Source organism: Scophthalmus maximus, chromosome 3 (assembly GCF_022379125.1).
Source record: "Scophthalmus maximus strain ysfricsl-2021 chromosome 3, ASM2237912v1, whole genome shotgun sequence".
Lineage (NCBI taxonomy): Eukaryota > Metazoa > Chordata > Actinopteri > Pleuronectiformes > Scophthalmidae > Scophthalmus > Scophthalmus maximus.
Genome location: NC_061517.1, coordinates 14328021 through 14342560, shown reverse-complemented (window position 1 = coordinate 14342560; position 14540 = coordinate 14328021). Strand labels below are relative to the sequence as shown.

Here is a 14540-nt window from a genome sequence, read left to right as displayed (position 1 = left end):
TGATTGTCTTTGTTTTGTGTCTTTCAGCATTATGACCAGTTCTGCAAAATGTCTTTCCGTTCTTATAGTATACATGTCTACAGTTTGACGGGGTTTTATTGTGCAACAAGCAACATGTACAAGAACACAGTCTTGTTTTTGTTTGACAAAAAATATTCCGTATTGTTGTAGCACCCTAACATGTCCAGTGTCAGGCTTCCAAGTTGTCGTACCTGAGGCCTGGTGAGCGTTGACCAAGTTGTGACCAGACAGATCCACAGAGGCATGGTGGATGGGGTTTATGAAGTTGGGCTGCACCATGGCGTTGTTAGCGTGCTCCGCAGGACTGGCCGTGTGGATAACATTCACCTGGAGAGAATAAAAACAGAAACGTACATGTAAAACCGTCTGGACCTCTTCTCAACAGATCCCCCTAAGGGACTTTGAGGAGAGAGGGGCAACAAGGGCATGACTTTCAGTTTGGTGTTGGGAATGCGTCGCTGTTCAGTGACCCAACTGATGGAAAAGGTCAGTCGTACCTCAACCTTGAAGTCATTGCTGATGTAGCGGCCGTTGAGCTCGGAGCAGACCAGTTTGAATTTCCTGTCAAACAGAGCCTCGGTGTGCCAGTTCTTGTAATGGATGAGGTGCAGGACCTGCTCGTAGTTGGCCATAGTGTTCACACCTTGGACACACAAAGGAGCTTGTGTCAAAAAAGAAATCTGATCATCAGTCACCAGGAAGCGTCTCCATACTAGACGAAAACAATCTTTGTGGTTATAAGTTTGAATACCTACATTTGAAATGCCTACACAGAGACATGGGACAGATTGATGACAACATATTTTGACTCCATGTAGAGTTGCTATGTACCGGTTATGACGAGGCCCAGGTTGGAGGAGCTCATCTCCAGGCCGTGCTGCTGCAGCTGGGCCATGTCCACCTCCAGGCTCTCGTGCTCCCCGTCCAGCTCGTCTCCAACCACAGACACTTCACACGTGTCCAGGTTGTGCATGATCTCCTCTGACACGACTGTCTCTTGAACTGAATGAACATGAGGAAAAAGAATTGCAACGACGAGTAAGTTATAGAGCTCTTCACGCGTTATTGATTGTCAATTATTTGCTTTCTGAAGACTGGAAATTAGTTCTGCGCATTTTAAAGAATTTGAAAGACTCAAATCTTCTTGTGTGTGTATGTGTACACACACATATATATATATATATATATATATATATATATATATATATATATGTGTGTGTGTGTGTGTGTGTGTGTGTGTGTGTGTGTGTGTGTGTGTGTGTGTTGGTGGTGGTGGATGAAGAACCATCCTAATCATGATCAGTAGAAATGTGCAACCTAACCGAAGATGCTCTAACTTCTATTGTCCATAATTCAAATACAAACAGGCTCAGATATTCTGTTATTATATCACATTGACTCCTGCAAGTTGACCACTCTGCTCTAAATGCAAACATGTTTATTAAAAAACCCCAGCACAGTGATACTTTGAATGCAGAAATCTTATCTTCTCAGTTTTTGTTTTTATTTTTTTAAGAACGGACTTGTGAGACACATGGAAAACAGTAATGAAAAGTATTTTGATACTTCATTTTACTATATCTTAACAGTCCATCCGGAGGCTTCTCCATGAAGCTTATGAAACAGATTCATATTTCATGCATCTTTTGACTCCGTAGAGGTGATTTTTAATCAGCTCCTGTGTGACATCTCATCTGTTGGCTGTGTGAGGTGGGGTGGGGTGATGCAGGTAATAGCAACAGATCTCTGTAAGCCCCTTTGTCCCATATGGCCGGCTGCTCACCACAGGACATGGTATCGCCTTGTATCTGTGTCAACCTCTGTGCGTCTCTATTGTCTCTCCTGCTCTCAGCTCATGTACAGGCCTGACAGATGGCTCGGCTGGTCAACTGACCCCTCCCACAAAGTAGTAAACAACTTAACTCTTTTCTCGCTCCCTCCCTCTCGCTCTGTCTGGCCAATCCCTTCATCCTCCGGACATAATCCTTGGGAGCCTCTTTATGTTCACATAGCTATCAACTGTACATCCACCGAGTTCAACAGTAAGATTACCTACGCGGCAGCGTTAGAGTAGAAAGGCAGCATATTTAAGTCGGAGGTTGAGCAGGCTATTACGTGAAAACACCAATAATCCACTGACAGAAATGGGTCAAAAATATCTACTAATTCCCTTTAACATTATCAAGTGTTGTGTAGGCGTCCTGTGTGCATTTCTCTCACCCGTGGGGTCATCGTCAGCTCCCTCTGTTGCTTCAGACTCGGCGTCGGCCTCCACTTCGCGGGTGATGGTGCTCACGATGCGTAGCTCGGGGAACAGCGTCACGCCTTCCTGGCTCTCGAATTCGGCGGCACTGCGGGCGAAGTGGTCAATGCCGCTCAGGCTGATCTTGGGTTCTTCGGGCTGCAGCACCATCACATAACCCTCAGCATCTGGCACCGTTACACAGGACTCCTCGTTGAAGCATCTGTGGGCAGATTTAAGTTTCAATACCTGGAAACCAGAACCTTATCATTTTTTTTTTGTTAAATTAAGAGCGTTACCAGTTCCCTCTCTGGTATTTTGGAGGTGCCCTACTTCCTTAATATAATTATGCATTGTGATTGGGGACTGATATAACATAATACATGACAACTGGAAGTGAATCAATTCGAACCAGCTGGAATGTTAAACTGTGTTTGAGGAAAAGGAATCGAGGAACTGACTGCTTGCTGCTGTGCAACTACTCATTAAAAATTGCCTACTGCAGTTCTTTCCCTACATTATTTAAATGGAACAGCACCACTAGCAGGGAAAGTTGCACTCATTGGGTAGAAACTGTAAGTATAAGGAACATTACTCATTTCATTTTTCACCAAGCAACATTCAGTGCAGTGGGTATGCAGATTTGTGCGCACGAGGACGAAAAACAAATATAAAACTTCAAAACTAACTGGAACTGATGTTGGATTAGGCTCAGCAGAAATCCTGTGACTCTCAATATGTAATTTTTATACATCATCATGTTTTGTTTCTCAGATTTCCCTCTTGTAAAACTACATCAAAGAGATACAGAAACATTCAACACCAATACAGCCCATGTTTACTTTCTGTTATGGAAATAAGATAAAACAATTACATATAAAACAGACAGACAAACCCTCTCTGAATGTCTTGGACAGACACAAGCTGTCTCGTGACAGTTGGGCTGCTGCTGACTGACAGACGAGGTAACACACGACAGAGACCGAGCCAGAGAAGAAAATTAACAAGTGGTGAAGTATTTTTGGCTCCTGCAACTCACTTGACATTGGTGGAGATGCGGAGGTGCCTGATGCCAGGGGTCGGGAACTGGCGAGAGTTCAAGTAGGAGATGTGCTGCATGACCTTGTCGAAGGCATCAATGTCGTCGCCCTCCACGGTCAGAGAGGACTGGTTAGGGTTGAACTCCACCTGAGAGAGGAAAGCAAGGTGACGGCCTGAGTCATCTGAGGAACCATTGTCTCCTGAAGCTGCACTTTCAGTCAGTTAGTCAGTTTGTCACGATACGATACAATTTCTTATACGATATAATATGATAACATTGAGTCCAGACCTCCCAAATGACTGACAAGATAGAAACTATTTGAGTATTTCAGATTTTTTTTTTTCTAACATCTGCCTTTTGTTTAAATAATTTTTCAACTGCTAACAATTCACACATGACCCAGCTGTGGGTCCGAAAGGCAGAGACCACATTACCTTTCATTTGAATAGGAAAGTGGTCTGAGACAGTTGGACTCCACTGCAAATGCAAACTATCAAAGGAGTTCAGAGTAGATTTTGTTTCTGCTTGATGCCTGAAAATGACGGTAACCACAAAGCACAAACACACTCAGCTCCAGCCTGAATGAGGTTGAGTGCGTTTTGTGTCTCTGACACACTGAACCCTCCTCACCTTAACAGCTGAAGACACCTCCTCGGGCAGCTGCACATCCAGGCCCTCCTTGCAGGTGTACAAACAGTCGATCACCTTCTTGTTCTCCAGTTTGCCAGAGCGGATCATCAGCCCCGCCAGGTTCCCCCGGAAAAACTGAGCCATTCGAGCGTTTCCACCTATATACGTTGGGACGGAGATGAAGAGAGGAAAAGAGTAACAGACGCCAAAAAAGTAGTTACTCGAGTGTACATTTCCACAGACCTTTTCTAGGTTGGTGATTCAAGCATGCCCTGTCAATGCGCAAAGCTAGTATGAATGGCGTTCATGCGAGTTACAGTGTGAGCCCTTACAAGGCCCTGCGGCCCCGGAGAGCGAGATTGGAGAGTGATGATGGAGCTTATACAAGGCCGAAGACGCATGCAACATCTGCATTAAAAGGGTGAACCACTGCCTGACAGCAGGAAACATTGCATCGAACAGAAAAAGAATGAAACTCAAAGAGGGGGTTATCTACGATGGTGATCAAATGAATTCTCTTTTGTCACCTTGTGGTGTAATGGAAGCATCTTGATGGATTGCAAGGTGCACAAGTGATCTGAAATGTGGAGCCTTGAAATTTCATTTTAGTGTCGTAGTGAGGTGTCGAATGAGAGGTGAAACGATCGCGTTGTGTCTTCCTGCTGAACCACAAGAAGCATAAATCTGCATCACTGCAAAGTCAGGAGCAAACCTGGACTTCCACATCTCAAGGTCACAGCAAGGTGTGTGTGTGTGTGTGTGTGCGCGAGTGTGTGCGTGTATGTGCTGCAGTATCTGTGTTATCTGATATGGAGGAGCTACTGCTTTTGACCCCAAGGTCAGGTTCTGAGAGAAGAGCCAGCACAACCAAAATGGTGCAGCCTCGTCAGAGTTCTGTGCTCATTTTTATGTCTATTTCTGTTTTGCTTCTGTATCAGGTTGTTGTGGAACAACTGCCTCACTGCTGCAGTGAGAGCAGCGCATAAACGGAGGATGAAGAGAAAAAAGCATAAATAAATAAATAATAAAAATCAGGCGGAATTAAAATCACACCAGTCACATCCATTCTGCATCATGCTGCAAACATCACACACGTTTGTTCTGCATCTAGAATGTGTGAGGATCATTCTAGTGGAAATGGCACGAGGATGTGGTTAGCGTGGTGGGACATTGTGGACACATGGAGTAAGGGAAAGACTTGAGCAACCTGAGGTGGGCTCAGTGACAGTCTCAGTGTCATTGTCATGTCCTGAGTTGTCTGTGAAGGACAGAAACGAGAGAGCAGGGAGAGACAGGGAGGAAGATTGAGGATCTGCAGGACAGATTCAGTTGCTACATTCGAGGTCCGGGTGCAAGAGTTAATACATAGGCATCGTCTGACGATAAAATAGCATGCACGCTATATTTTACACAAGCTGTAAGCAAAAGAAAATAATAGATTACCAGGGAGCATTTAACTAATCAACTGTCAAAAGTAGTTCAAAGTTAGAGAAGCATATTATCATTCGAATGTAACAGGAAATCACTTTTTTCTTTACAACGTATAACTGCTTCTGAATTATACATAAATGTACTTTTTGGCAAACAAGAGAGTTATGGCTCATTTTATTTTTACAGCATTCTTCAAAATAAAAAAAATAAATCTTGAAGAGTTTACCTTGCCAGCAGGCACCAATCGTGAGTTGTGTTGAAATCTTGGAGGAGTGCAGTGGGTAGTCCTCTGTGACCAGGAAGGGCTCAAAGGTAGTTCCATCCACAAACAGAGACACGGTGGGGAACTCCACGTTCAGCACATAGTGATGCCACTCTTTGTCACACGCCTGCACACAACACAACCGAGGGCGGTGAAAAGCTGAAATCCACACTGTGAAGGTTACACTAGTACACTACAACTACCTGTCGGTAAATGTAAACATAAATAAATCTGTTCTCATTGTCTTAACTTGCACTTGGTTTGGTAGTAGAGAGGCGGCTGACCTGGTCGAGTTTCCAGTGAAACTCTGCTGGTTTGTAGTTCTCTGCTTCTGATGGATCCTGACGGAGGAGAAGGATCAGTCTGCAGTTGTGGACGTAGAGCGAGTAGTGGTGTCTGTTCATCTCTGCAGAGGAGAATTTGTGAGAGCGGATCAGAACATGAAACATGAAAAAATATTTGGCAGATAGGTGATAATCTAGTGCCCTGACACAAGAATGAAAAGACGACGCTTAATAGCATTCTTAAATTCAACTGCAACATTCATAAGAGGACACTAAGATGCAAAAAAGTAATTACCATACAGAAAGACAACAAAGGGAAGATTCTTAAATCTTGTGTGACCTAAGGTATCATTATTTTTTTATTTCCTACTGATACACATATAAGAGCTCTGTAAATTACATTTAAACTCTGTAAGTTACCAGCACAAGCTCATATGTGCCTGGAGATTGGATCAATAATCATCTCTGAAATATAACTACGGGGATTTGAGGTCAGCTCGGGAATATTGCACCAATTCTGGTTCTTATGATTGGCTTAGTATATTAGAAAATGTCACACGATGCCATGTGCTATGATAACAGAACATCAGGTTATAGGTCTAGAAAATTTAAATAGACTCAAGTCCTCATAGGCTGCGTCTTAAAAAAATCTAAAAAATCAAATAAAGATTGTGGACACTGGAAAATTACTGTAGATGTTTAAAATCAATTACTTGACTAAGAAGAAGTCAATTCAATTTTCATTTAGAAAAATTAATTAACAAAACAATTATTATAAAAAACAATTTGCTGGACGCAGCTTCACAAATATTAAGATTTGTCTGTTTGCTTATTTACAATACTTTGGGTTATTTAAGCAGCTGGTCAGACGAAGGAAGACACTTTCAGACGCCCTGCTGAGTTATGATGTGTACTACAGTGAACATTCAATTTTTCAAAATATAAATTTGATGAATGTGATTTTGTGCTTCACAGTTTAAAATTTAATTTTTAGTAATAAGAACTAAAGAGTAAAATGGAGGAAAAAATAAACCAAATGTGACACATTCACGTTTCTGTGTTGCAGACACGGTGTTGAACGGAGGTCATGACTGGTGCTGAGACCATGGCTGTGTGAGCTTCCTGTCTGATGTAATCCTTCTTATATAAGCAGTCGGACAAGGGCTGATGAACGGACTCCCCCTCACTGACACAGACTTTACAGTACCATGAAGCTTATAGCCTGAAGTTACTGTGTTGTTGTTGTTTTATTAAAGTATAGATATATTTTATTTTCATAGATCACATGTGCAGCAATAAAGATAATGCTACTTATTACAATGCAGCTTTTGTCAACTTCAGTTTTAACATTGACATTTTTAGTATATATTCATAAAAATGTTCAGTCCCCCCCAAAAAAACATTTCTGAACTGTAAACACCTTTCATTTTGTCGTTTCTACAAAAATAATGTTTCAATATCTAAACACGACTTAACATTACTTTTAGTCAATGTAGTTGTCATGTATCAATAGACTTGCCAATCAATAGGTCTACATGTGTTTTTATAGTTGAGTATATGTAAACAAAACTGAACTCACAAAACAATCAAGCTAAATAAATCCGACTGGAGCTTTGACACGGTCCAGTTTCAGCTAAAATCTTTATTCCCGACAACTTCGGGAATGTTACCTGTCTTGTCAGAGTTGCAGAGGATGGTCTCCTTCTCATGGGCCCCGGGGCCGTGTCTCATCCACACAGAGATGGTGAAGGGCTCCTTCAGGCTGGTGCTCACCATGCCTTCAGGGACCTTGATGGCCTGGGTACCATTGAACTCAAACACCTGGTCACTGTCGTGGCCGTTATCGGTGGGCAGCCCCACCGTCCAGTTGGCAGAGCTACTCGGTGCAGGGAGGAGCTCCACGGTGCCAGAAGTGGCTCCTGAGAAGAGGACAGCGGCGATTATACTAGGCATTTGCATTAATATACATATATATATATATATAAATAAAAAAATTCAATTCCATGTAGTGACAATAACCGTTTCCTGTTGAGCAGTGACTTACCGCACAGCTTGTGCAGCGACTTCTCAGAGTAAGTGTCACGGTCGCAGCCCTTCCCAATGTGGTTGGTTTCCAGTTCAATACTGGCTTTGATAGAGGTGATGGGCTCATCACAGGTCTCCAAGTGTATGCTGGGGAAAAGGGCCAGGCTGCCTGTTCCGGGTTCGTATTCAATCCTCTTATTGAAGCCTGAAAGAGAAAGAAAGAGTGAAAGATATCCTTCAGCACAGCACAGACAGCAGGTGAGCTGTACAGGGGCTATACAGGGGCTGTCGATGGTGATTGTTAATTAAGAAGTACTTCAGTTCTTTCACACAGGAGAAAAGGCCTCGTTATGGATTAAAGACGTAGAATAACCCTTTTTTTCCTTCTTTTTTTACAATGGCAACCTGCGTGCCCTCGGTGGATCACTTTTGTTCAACAGAGACACACCTAACAGGTGATGGTTGGTGAGCTACAGCAAGTGCAGGAGAGCTTTAATACCTTGCCAGCTAGGTTTGCACGTGGGTTTGACGCTGATCTTGACCAGCACGTCCTCCGAGGCGCGGTTCTTTCCACAGTCGTAGGCGGTCACAGTCAGCTTGTACATGCGCTCTTTGCCGTAGCTCAGTTTCTCTGAGTTCTTGATGAAGCCTGAGCAAAGCAAGTGGATTCAAATTAAATTAAATGAGCACAACCAATTATATTTAACATTAGAAAGAAACGCAAAATAGGAATCTACAACTGATTCAAGTGATTCACTGTCAGAGTAAAAGCTTGTTATATGAACTGACATCTCTTATGGCCTCATCATAAACCTTTGACCTTTTTGGTGATGCTCAAGGTCATTACCAGAATCTGATCAGAATTTAACTTCACTTAGATCAGACACAGTCTCAGGTTCTTTTATTTCCAATCACAAATTATCTGTCACAATCTAACACTGTAACCAACATTGTGTCTTCACACGTTATCCCCTGTTCGTGTTTTCTTTTTGTCAGAACCAGCATCATATCAGCTCAGCCTTGATATCTGATGTCTCTTTTCACTGGATATTTAATATTGTTTTACGAGACTCACAGATAAATAATCCTGCAGCTGAACACGAACCACTGACCAGCCTGGGCGACATTTCAAGGAGACTGACATTGTCTCGGAGCGCAAACAAGCTGCGATGAATTTTAAATGACAGTCTTGTGGCACAGTTGTTTACACAGATCAATAGACAATGTGACGTGTTCCAATAAAACCGTGGCTCCTAGGCATGCGCTGCAGCTTTTCCCAATGACCGCCAAGTGAAGGTCCTTACCATCTTTGTCAATGGTGAAGGGCACATCAGGGGTGACGATCTCGTAGTTGCAGATTTGGCTGAACTGGAAGGAGCAGTCGGCGTCCACCGCCTCCACCTTCAGGATGCTGTCGTACTTCTTTCCCTCGATGACCGTGGCTTTGTAGGACTTCTCCTTGAACACTGGCGAATACTCGTTGATGTCGTTCACTTGGATGTGGACAGTGGCCCTGGTAAGAGAACATTTAAGACAGGGCGCTGTTAGCCGGGGAAGTTTGAAGTCAAGATGATTTTGAAGTCCATTCATTCATTGATTCGTTGAATGTGCTCAAGAAGAAATAATTGTGATAATTTATGACATACAGAGTCTGGCTACAGTCTGGACTATGAATGCTTATAATCAGACCAGCAGAAACAGAAGAAAAATAAGTGACTTGTTTTGTGTAATTATGAGGAATATCTACAGTGTTGTTACTATGGATATGCATTTGAAGCGCTATGCTGTTTGATGGCCATATTGAATTATAATGTCTTCTGTTGTTCTTGTATTTCTCATGCAGTGGCACCAGACACAAAGGAAATCTACAAAAGGATAATAAATAAAATTTGCTCCTTTCGTTCATGTTACCATAGTTACTAACTGATTTTTGCTTTGGGCATCACTGCCGCAGCAGTTCCCACCATCAGTGATCATCATTGGTTTTACAGTATTTTACTTTTGAATTCATGGTGAAAATCACATATCAACATTCACACAGTTCATTCACCTTGTGGTCGGTCTGTACTCTCACATTTCAAAACAAACGGGCAAATTTCCTGGATGTAACCTAATTCATCCTATATAGATATGAGAAGGTTTTAGTTTTATTTTTTAATGAGCAATCAATATTCAAGACCTTTTCTTAACAGAACTGAACTAATTGTTTAAACTAAAAATAATCTGGTCAAGACGGACTGGGAACTGGCCGGGAATGACTCACTTGTGGGATTTCTTCATGTTGGCACCATCAGGACCCTCTCCACAGTCGTACGCCTGGATGGTGAAGGTGTGCTCCTTCTGCAGCTCACAGTCCAGCTTGTCCTTGGCTCGGATGACCCCCTCGCCAGTGGACTTGTCCAGGACCACTGCCTCAAAGGGGACATTCTGCCCGTGGATCCTGAAGCCACAAATCTCACCTGAACACGCCAAGAGTCAAGGGAGAGTTTGCTTAGAATAACTGACACCAAGGGTGAAATTCCATTGTTCAAATGAACAATTATGCTCAAGCAAAGAAACAAATAAATTCACGCAAAAAAAAAGAAAAATATCAGCCACATTTTGCTTTTTGGGAGCCAGGGAGTTGTAGATTGGGGTGGGTGGTGTCTGTGGAGGAAGCCCAAAAGCACCGTCAAATGGGTGAGTAGTTTGGGGGGAAGAGGGAGATTGGGAGAGGGTGTGGGATATTTAGTACAAGTACACAGTGTCTTTTCCAAGCCACTTGAAAATATTGCATCCAGTCATGCAGGCAGAAACCGAAAAGATGTGGACAGGCATTTCACAGGAAGATATTAAAAATCAAAGTCATGAAACCAACAAAAAAAATTAAGTAAATAAGAGAACAGTATTTGAAGTGAAGATCATTTATCTCTGTAATGAATTAAAATGTACAACCTATCTCAAGAGAAAACAAAATTAACGTAAATAAAAAAAATGGAAATTCTTTGCCATAGTGACCGCTGTGATATGTGATCCAGCACCAATTCAGCCATCAAACACCCAAAGGGTCTGTGAAAGAAATGAAAAAAATCTTGGACAACACCATTTCTTTTTCATAATTTGAGGAAGTCTTCCAGTGTAATTTGGAAAATTAATTGAAATAAAATCATAAGAGAACCAAACTGGTACAATAGGAGTATTCAAACAAAAAAAACGTACTGGATGAGAACTGGGGTTAGAAATATCAACTTGCTTGACATCCACATCAAATGACAACTGCAGCCATGCTAATGGAGAGATTAGTGGTGGAGGATTAACTCAAAAGAGATCCACTGAGGCAAAGATGCAACAACAGAAACTTTGCAGCGGAGAGAGTTTGCATTAGTTAACAATCTCAGCAGCTTTCATTTGAAGATTGAAAGGTCAGAAAAATCCACAGGAGTCACTGTACCTGCACAGACCTGGACGGTCACTGGGAGGCACCACGAACTAAGACATTCTGTTTCAGAACGTTTGTCGTTCTCTTTAAAAAACAAATCCATTGTTGATTTATGATCCAATTGCCAAGAGTTTTAACAGGTTATAAAATCATCTTGTGTCCTTTTAGATTTTACATTTTTTTCCAAGAATTTTTTTATTATGATCCCAAATTTGGATTTTCCTTCCGTAGTTTTTGAGTAAAAAGGTTTGAATTGGACACAGTAACTGAGAACTCCTGTTTAAAGCAGCTTTCTGTTTCTGAGTGACAGCTGAAAAACTGTTAGGGTCTGCAAACTGCAATGGATGTCTCATGCACAGATATTTCTAAGTAAACTCAGCCCCACATCACACTTTTCATCCAGCTGTTGGAACTTCAAAATATCCAGGGTGAGAAAACCAAAATCGAAAAAACCAAATGGGGAGATTACAGAGCATGGCGGGAGTTGCTGTGTAAACGTGTGGATGATGCTTTTTTTTGTTGCGTTAGTGGGTTAATAGTAACAACTAAGCACAAGGCAGAAGAAAGAGCCCAAGATCACCTTCTTCAGTGAGGGTCACCTCAAAACTCTCTACAAGGAAGGGAGAGAAGATAAATCCAGATCAGTTAAAAGAAGAGTGGGAAGCTCAGAGAAAACACAGGGAGGACAGGAAGGAAACATACTCTCACCAAACCCTTCACAATCAAAAAATCACTCTGCCGTTTGAAAGAAAGGATGGATTAAAAGGTGTGAGAAAGATGCTTGAGTCTTTGCAGTTTTCAAAACATCACGCTTAATTTTGCGGAATCTAGTTAATCAGTTCATAAATTCTGATAACAATTCAAAATACATCCAGTAGGGTCCAAAATTCCCAGACCCCATTTTCCCCCATTCAAGTGAAAAGGAGGATGAGAGGAAGAAATGTGGGCAGCAACACATTGGCTGTTTGTTTTAAAGTCCTGTCGGGGCCTCCGGTGGGTTGGACTCAGTCATTTTGTTTTCACCTACTAAACAATTAAAAATGGATTTCACATTAGGGGGCTGCGGTCCAGGGCCGGTCAGGCTGCTGGGAGTTGTGGGCCTCCGTGTTCGCTATACAGCTCTAATGACCAGCTCGCAACAGGGCTTTAGGAATTCCTCCGCTTTTCACCGGTCACACAGGCCTCTCAGCTCAGATCACATCAGCCATCACAGTGATGGCCAGTATCGACTTTACAGTCTTGGCCAGCAGTGGTCATTTAAGCTGCTGGTACAGAAAATTATAATATAATTACATTTACAGGCTAGATCAATATGCTGTATTTTCAGAGGCATCTAATTAACCCCTTTGGAGGAACACGCGTATCTGTTTCTCTCTCCTCTTTCTATCATTCTCTATCATTAATAGTATTTACTATCAAAACATTCCTTCATACATAAAATAACCCAGATTCTTCTGCTTTGTTTTCCTCTCTCGGTTTAGAACACAATCGTCCATGAGTTCATTTTCTAGTTTGCGACGGTTTCGGTTTTAGCCATTTTGAGTCTAGTCACCCTGTCTGAACTTACCACACAGACATGCACAAAACACACAGAAAGACAGTCGCACAGTGTATCATCCTAATACACACGAAACACTGCAGTGGCTCCTCGCTCATGCCAGTATTCACCTATTCGCGCTGATCTGACTAAAGAGCCTGTGACTGGGCTTTTGGATGGCCTGCGGGTCAGCTTTACAGTGAACCCTGTTTGTTGGCACAGATGGGCCGACTAGAAGGAGGCCGGCACGTCAGAGCCCGGTCACCCCCGCTGCCACGTGAGACCAGATTGCTCGCTCTGTCCCCGAGAGCCAGTTCACAGGGACACGCAGTCCATTCGCTAAAGTCCTGCTCATCGAAATAGGGAGCCCCCCAGTGAAAGAAGAGGGAGAACCAGGCTCTGCATTCAATGCTGATTTACTGTGAAAGGAGACAAACATCATGCGGAGAATGGGAATATTATTGAAGCTCCTGCCCCTCAGAAATCATGGGCCTCTTGCTGAAGTGGTCGACCTGCATGGCTGATCAGCTCCTGTGATCTGTCACATTAGCACCACTTTTTTTTGAAGGGCATTACATTTGGCAAGTCTTCTTACTGGTGCATGGATTTTAAGCCTCACTTGCAGAATCAGGGGAATTTATCTGAGCATCGAGTGTGAGGAGAATAGCAGACAATAGATCGCACAACTCGTGTCATGTGAAATGGTGGGAAATCATTTCCACTGCTGCGGTGCCTTGAATTCTGACCAAAGTCAATCGTGATGTGATTAAAAAGCCCCCAGAGCCAATGCTGCCTGGGTACATAAAGCACACTAATTGTGCCCCACCGCTGCGAGGAAAAAAAAACTGACATGAAAGACTATTTTGATCGGAATATCAAAAGGGCTGGTCTGGTGGATATGGCAGCCAGCTGTTTGTCAGTGTGACAGGCATGTCATAATAATGAAATGTGCAGAATGCCATTGAACACACATCTGCCACCAGAAGTGCTTGAACAAACATCTTGCATCTGTTTAAATGTTCAAAACAATGACATTGAAATGTTTGCAGCTCAAAGTATTCATACATTATCTCCATCCATCAAATCTTGATCTGAAGGCTTTAACATTGCAGAGTAACTAGTGTGTTTTCTCCTTTATTTGGTGTGAAATGTGAGGAGAGTCATTTCAAATTAAGTGAAGCTGAGGTAGTTAAGGTGCAGCAGCAGCGGCGGCGGCGGCGGCAGCAGCATTACACCTCCTCTCTCACCTGCGTAGCGTAGAGGAGCATCCTTGTCCAGTGCGATTAGAGGGGGGTCCAATAGTACTTTGTCATCGTTTTCCGTAACAATCCCGTGGTACGTCGTCTCAATCCATGGTTTATGTTTATTGACTATGAGAAACAGAGAGAGAAAACATTAGTGGCTACTATAAAGGGGAAAAAAGTCTCAAATACAAATAATTTCTGTCCACAGATGTCTTGTTTTCTTTATCTCATCGGCACACTAGCGATTCCCACTAGAGCCTGACCGATATTTTAAATGTGCATCTATGTTTACATTTTAGGTGAAATAAATTCAACCTCTATTTATTTGGTTGTATTTGTAATTTTTTTTTCAATTCATAGTTATTTATGATCAAGAATATGGCTAAACTAAAATATCAAGCCTC

The 14540-nt window shown here is 42.4% G+C and overlaps 1 protein-coding gene across 4 annotated transcripts in view; it reads right to left on the bottom strand.

The window, feature by feature from the left end:
- clstn1 (calsyntenin 1) overlaps positions 1–14540 on the bottom strand; it is a 33491-nt gene that overhangs the window by 4618 nt on the left and 14333 nt on the right. The window contains exons 2-17 of one of the 4 annotated variants that reach the window (XM_035644079.2): positions 14140–14262; positions 11936–11965; positions 10201–10396; positions 9242–9450; positions 8437–8586; positions 7957–8142; positions 7583–7831; positions 5913–6034; positions 5593–5755; positions 5143–5193; positions 3936–4093; positions 3303–3451; positions 2242–2486; positions 853–1023; positions 519–664; positions 213–348 (exon numbers count right to left, since the gene is read on the bottom strand). In XM_035644079.2, coding sequence (XP_035499972.2) covers positions 213–348; positions 519–664; positions 853–1023; positions 2242–2486; positions 3303–3451; positions 3936–4093; positions 5143–5193; positions 5593–5755; positions 5913–6034; positions 7583–7831; positions 7957–8142; positions 8437–8586; positions 9242–9450; positions 10201–10396; positions 11936–11965; positions 14140–14262 — 2484 coding nt within the window. The remainder of the gene's footprint in view (positions 1–212; positions 349–518; positions 665–852; positions 1024–2241; positions 2487–3302; positions 3452–3935; positions 4094–5142; positions 5194–5592; positions 5756–5912; positions 6035–7582; positions 7832–7956; positions 8143–8436; positions 8587–9241; positions 9451–10200; positions 10397–11935; positions 11966–14139; positions 14263–14540) is intronic. The other 3 variants (XM_035644081.2, XM_035644080.2, XM_035644082.2) reach the window with 3 other exon arrangements.